The following is a 6,360-nucleotide window of genomic DNA, read 5'->3' on the forward strand; positions in this document are numbered from 1 at the left end:
CAGGCAGAGGCCTGTGTTCCAGTTCTGCTCCATAACCTTAGCTGTCCCCACATGTGAAAAATGCCCCTATGTTAAAGAACCTGGAGCTGGGTCTAGGCATCTGGGTTGCCTATTCTGACTCCCTTTTTATTTTCCATTTACATAACTTTCTTTCCATGTCTTTTCCCCTCATTTAAACTCTGATTCTTCACCCATCCTTCCGAATTCCCAGATCCAAGGGATCCAGAGGGTTCTTTTGTTGAATTCTTCCCGATTGAATTCTTTTAGGAATGGCCCTCCTAAATCTTGGACACATAGCATGAAAAAGCAATAAGCCTTTCTTTTGTTAAACTGCTGAGAAGTTGTGTTTGCTTGTTACTTCAGCATAATCCAGCACATCCTTACTAATAAGGTGATATGACAGGAAAAAAAAGCAAAGCCTTCTTCTTTTGACATGGATATGTATGAGGGTGATGATGAAGTAAGAAATGGTATTAGGGGACATTTCTCCCATCACCACTGATTATGGTTATTGGAAGACTATCCAGATAGAAAAGAAAGAATAGAAATGTGTGATCTATATAAAAGGGATGCAAATGATGATCATTCATGTGGTATGCTCCTTATAGATGCCTAATGATCATTTGGCTAGAACAATTCTGCATGCCACTAGGATTTTTATCTGTCAAGGCTGGGTTCTTGAAGAAGCAAATTGAAGACAGATCCAACTCCCTTGGGTTAATGGCTCTGGAAGGGAAGGGATAGGAAAAGGTAGAAGTGGGCAGAGGGAGTAGTCTGACCTCCAGGCAGTCTCCGTGGAAGTCTCAGCTAGCCCTGTGGGGAGTCAGTCCTGATGCCTGTAGGATCTTTAGAGCTGTCAGAAGTTGAGGTGAGAGGGCTTGTCTTCCTGCTCCCTCTGTTAAGGAGTCACTGAATGGGGTGCTCTAGGTGGAGGTGTTGCTTTGGGCATGGTGGCTATGTTCAGCTAAGGTGAGCCCCAAAGAAGACTGGGATGTTCAGATTTGGGGTCAGGGCATCTCTCCCAGTGAATGTAGAAAAGTCAGTAGTAATGGCGGCATATTTGGGGGTGAATACGAACCTTCCCCAACATCCTCCCAGAATGGAAAATAATGGAGCATGATGATTTATCCTGAGGACTCAGCTGTATTGTTGGCAACTCAGGCCATGCCAAGAAGACTGTGAGTGGGCTGGAATATGAGGATTCCACGTATGCATGTACACAAGTGACAGGGGCAACTTCCTTTCCTGTCCAAGAGGAACTAATGGTTAATCCTTAGTTAAATATGTAGTCGGAAGTGTTTCACTACTGAGATGGTGCACATCAACCTGACCAGAAGGCACGGACCCCAAGCTGAGCTTGCCAGGGCCTGACCTCCTTTACCAGTGGGTAAGCCTACTGAAAGAGAACTGCAGGCTCCCTCCTCACTTTCTAGAACTAACTGGTCCATCACAAACACATATACACACACACACACATGCTCTCTCTCACACACTGTAGGCTCCACCAGCAATTACAAGGATCTACCTCAGGAAGGTATATTGCTATAGCAATAAATGTTAATATTTCTAACCCATCTTATAAAGGTATTTATTGGGCTGGGGATGTGGCTCAGTGGTAGCATGCTTGCCTTGCATGTATAGGGCACTGGGTTTGATCCTCAAAATCAAAAATAAATAAAATAAAGGTATTGTATCCTACAACTGAAAAAATGTTAAGGAAAGTATTTGTTAGGGACACACACACACACACACACACACACACACACACACACATACACACATACACGCCTCTCAACAGAAGAGCTGATGAAAAATGCTATCGAGGGAAGAATAGTTCCTGAGTTTTATGTAGCTGTCTGATTGTAAGCAAGATGCTAAGCCTCTCTGAACCCTAGTTTCCATCTTGGGGGGAAGAAAGGAAGGGAGGGGGCGAGGGAGAGGTGCCAAGTGATGTGTAGTGGGAATACTTGATGTTCTTCCAGGATTACAAATACTGTGATTGTATTAAAATTGATACAGGTTAGCAAATTTATTGGTTTTCTCCTGCTAATTACCACAGGGTTCCAGAACAGTGAAGATCATAATCTACCTTGCTCTGTGGCATATGAAAATTTGAAGTGTCAATAAGGATTTATAATACAACAAATACAGAAAATCTTCAATGTCCAGAATAGGAGAGAGAGGAAGACCCATCTCAGTGCCTGGCACCTGCCAGAGTTGTTCCTGGACACCAAGGAGGTGTGTATGTGTTTGCTGGGGTGGGAGGAAGCTGAAGCTGTAGGCAATAACTCAGCCTCTCCTTCAGACAGATTCCTGGGGGGAGGAAGCATCCCACTTCTCTGATATAATAGAGACATCTCAAGATAGAAGTAGACTACATACAGCCGAATTTCCCTTTCCGCTAGCACACAGCATTTCTCAACCTCGAAATGCATCAGAATCTGTTGCAGGGCTTGTTAAACTACAGATTGCTGGGCTGTATCCCAGAGTTTCTGGTTCTGCATCTTTAACAGGTTCCCAGCTGATGCTGATGTTGCTGGTCCAGGGACTATAGTTGGAGAACTATAACTCTAGAACAATCTCAGCTATTAACTCAAAAGTGGGGAGAAGATGGAGAAAGGAAATGCAACTTATTTTTTAAAAGACTTAAAAATTATTTTTATATTAAATTGTATTAACGATTTTTCATTTACTCTGCTGAAAACCCCCCAAATCTGAAACTACTACATAACAGACACTACATCATGGAAGCCAGAAGTGAAGAAAATCTTGTGATCATTAACTTATTTATTACCCAAGAATCTACCTTAAAATCTTATTAATGCCCAAATAACATCTCATTTTAAAGCCAGCACTTGAGATGTGTTCATCTGATAAATTTATGCACAGCAATTTGAAACTTATATATCTTTTTAAATGAGTCATTTCCATGAAGGACATCTGGCTCAGAGGGACTATTGATTTTTTACCATTTTGACACTTTTCTGGGTGTTCTGCAAAGCTTGGGGCAGAGAGTAAAAAGATAAATCATGCAAAACCCTGTTAGCCACTGTGATAGCAGGGAAGGCTGGGTATTGGGGGCCAGTGTGTTGGAAGACATTGCAACTACCCTTAGGGCAAGTAATCTCTTACCTTTCCCTCATCTGGCCCTTCTGTAACTTTTTAGGAATTCCCTCTCCCGGTTCTAGGTTAATGTCTTACAATTCTTGGATTCCTTTCCCTAATTCCAATAAAGACAAAGCTACATACGCATCTCTGGAGGAAAATGTCTGTATTAAAAGCCAAAAATCCACAGGAGTACAAGAAGAAACGCCCACCAGGCCACGTCACTGGATAAATCGACTTGGAAAAGGTTCTTAAAGTTCATTTTTAGCGATAACAATATATCGGTGTCAAATCCTTCCCATGCCCTCCCCCCTTTAAAATAAATTAAAAAACAACAAACTTCAGATACAACTATGTTCAGATACAAAGAGCTTCTCTTACTACAGCAATAGCAATTTAATCTTTTTGTTTTGTATTTTTTTTACTAAAACTTTCATTTAAAACAGTTATTAAATATATAAAACAAATACACAGGATTTGGTCTTTTTCTGCCATGAATAAAGGGCACGTGGGTGCGGGGAGGAAGGCGGGCAGGGGGATGCAATAGAGGGGAAAGGGCCCCTTTTCCCTGCTCTGTCTTCGGAGCTGTGGATCCCACCCCTCAGTCCAAAGGCTTGCACCTGCTTTTCGGAACAGGAAGCGCAGCACAAACCTGGCTTTTCAAAATCGCTGGGGCTCTCCTGCGGCCCCCTCCCCGTAAAAAGAACTAACGATAACTACAGCACGAAGCACACCTGCCGAGTCTCCCGGCGAGAAAGGCACCCACGAGCGCGGACACAGGGAGGACGCAGGGAGGAGCGGAGCGAGTCACTTGGTGGTCACCCCCGAGGTGACAGCCGCAGCGGCAGCGGCTGCAGCTGCGGCGGCGGCGGCAGCCGCGGTGGTCCCCGCCGGCACTGCAGCGGGGGCGGCCGCGGTAGCGCTGGCGGTGGTCCGGCGCTGCTCCATGCCGTTGGGCAGAAAGCCGGCGATGATGGGCACTGGCCAGATGAGGGCGGCCACGCTCCACACAACGATGACCAGGGTCATGAAGCAGGCCACCAGCGTGGATTCGATGGGCTTGCGGTTCAGCCGCCAGCCCGACTCGCCCTGCAGCTCCTCCAGGCTGAAGTCCAGGCAGCAGAAATGCAGCGGCTCGCCCTGCAGCCACAGCGGTCCGGGCGGTTCCGCCGCTGGGTAGGCGGGCAGCGCGGTGGGCGCCCCGGCGGTGGCAGTGGCCGCGGCGGGCCGGAGGCGGCCAGGGCGGCGGCCGCGCACCCAGCCGCAGCCCACACAGAGGCGCAGGTCCTGCTGCGCGCCACCCGCGGCCAGCCCCAGGTGCTCGATTAGCAGCGGCGGCCCGACTCGGTGGAAGGCGGTGGCAAAGAAGGCGCGGCCGTGCGCATTGGTGGAGAAGAGCAGCAGGTCGCACTGGAAGCCTCGCGGGCGGCCCCAGCGCACAAGCAGCGAACTCAGCATCTGCCGTTGCACGCTGATGTTGCAAGGCGTCGCCGCCGCCGCTTCCTCCGGGCTTGGACGCTCGGGGGACCCCGGGGCCGCGGAGGCCAGCAGCCGCGGGGCGACGGACTCGTCCGCGGACGACGCATTGACCGAAGCGTTGGAGGGCGCCCCGAGGAAGCCCAGCGCGTCCGCAGCCCCTCCGTGGGCCAGCGGCAGTGGGCAGGCTGCGGCCAGCAGCGCGGCGAGCAGGAGCAGCATGGCCTGCGGCGGGCGCCTACGCGCGCGGGACAGGAGGAGGTTGCATGGCGCGCGGGCGACTGGCCGGCGAGCGACAGCGGGGCGCGGGAGCTGGTGGCGGGGCGGATGCCAGCCCGCGGAGGCGGCGGCTCGCCGGGCGCCGGGACCTCTTCAGACCGCTGCGTCTGGGGTTCCCTTCCGCCCCCGGCGCTGGGGCCCTGGGACCGCCGGGCTGCTCTGCAGGCTGTGGCTCACCCGGAGCAGGATTCCCCGGCTCGCTCCGCCTCCCACGCGCCCCGCCCCGCCCCGCCCCACCCCGCCTCCCGCTCGCTGAGCGCGGGTACTTGGTGGAGGGTGGGTTCCTAGCCCAAGCAGGGTGAGGACACCGGAGGACCCCTCAAGGCGGGATGCGGGACTGGGCGCCAGGGTAGCTCAAGGCGGGCGCGTGGGCCGGGCGATCGCTGAGTGAGAGTCCCTTTCGCTGGGTGCGGGCGCGCAGCGGGGAAGCCCAAGAACGCTCCCCTGCGCTCTGGGAAGATTGCGTCTTCGGAGGGAGGCTCCAGGGTCCCTAGACCATCCCTCCGTCACGCCTGAGGAGAGCCGACAATGTCTCTCCTGGAGCCCCTTTGTTTTACAAAAGGAGAAACTGAGGCTGAGAGAGGGGCAAGGCCTCCCCATGCCACCGCATCAGCCAGAAGCTGACCTCTACACCACTAACTCTTTTTGCTTTTCTACGATGTCCCTTAAAACCTCAAGTCTGGAGAATTTGAATGGTTTTTAATGCCTTTCTCACTCTGTAGACCCACTTGGTATTACTCTCCTCACAGCAGACAAACCCTGAGAAAAATTCCAAGAACTCTATGGAGTTCCCGGTGCCAAGTGGCCGGTGGGGATGAGACCTGCAGCTTTGACCCTCTGGGGGTTCCAATTCAGAGTCCTATGCACAGGTGACTGCTCCACCCCACAGGGTGCCTGCCTGATGGGTCAAGTAAGCATGGATTTACAAAAGATCTGTATGTTAGAATTCACCGTATGTTCAAATTCTGTAGCCATGTTGGGAGGACAGGCTGCCATGAGTAATGTGTCAAGATCAAATTTATATTAAAATCTCTTTCCTAGTCGTTTGGCCTCTCACACTTGGAAACAAACTTCACTGGCACTCCTTCAGGTAATACCCCTGCCCTTTGAAGCCATTGTGCTCCATAAGTCTGAGAGGGAAGGGTGGAGGGATGGGAAATGAACTGTCAATAGCCAGAACTAGCTACAGAACTATATCCATTGTTAGGCCTTGGAACCCATTACATTTCTGAGATCTTTTATCCATTGTTTTCTAGCAATGGGTAAAATAGGGTTGAGAATGTTGTAAAAACAGCCTCAAAATACCCCCCACCTCTTCCCAGTTGGGCAAATCATTATTCTTACTTGGCCTTGGTGTCCCCATTCTGGTAGTGGGGCTGGCGGAACCTGCCTTGCAAGGGTACTATGATCATGAATGCTTGAAGCCCTCTGCTAACTTAATTTACATAGTCACTATTGGTCCAGCCCAAGTTGACCTTCTGGAATTTCTCAAGGTTCACC

At 50.7% G+C, this 6,360-nt stretch overlaps 1 protein-coding gene across 1 annotated transcript; it reads right to left on the reverse strand.

The window, feature by feature from the left end:
• Positions 1 to 3,598: 3,598 nt before the first annotated feature.
• Positions 3,599 to 4,932, reverse strand: Tmem158 (transmembrane protein 158). Its single transcript, XM_026390073.2, has one exon. It carries the CDS (start codon positions 4,801 to 4,803, stop codon positions 3,913 to 3,915), a length of 891 nt encoding a protein of 296 aa, XP_026245858.2. The 5' UTR covers positions 4,804 to 4,932; the 3' UTR covers positions 3,599 to 3,912.
• Positions 4,933 to 6,360: the final 1,428 nt, after the last annotated feature.

The sequence above is a fragment of the Urocitellus parryii genome, chromosome 3 (genome assembly GCF_045843805.1).
Source record: "Urocitellus parryii isolate mUroPar1 chromosome 3, mUroPar1.hap1, whole genome shotgun sequence".
NCBI classification, from domain to species: Eukaryota; Metazoa; Chordata; class Mammalia; order Rodentia; family Sciuridae; genus Urocitellus; species Urocitellus parryii.

Bases quoted from the DNA above. Each gene is read 5' to 3' on its own strand.
- Tmem158 (XM_026390073.2), bottom strand. From the start codon at position 4,803: ATGCTGCTCCTGCTCGCCGCGCTGCTGGCCGCAGCCTGCCCACTGCCG.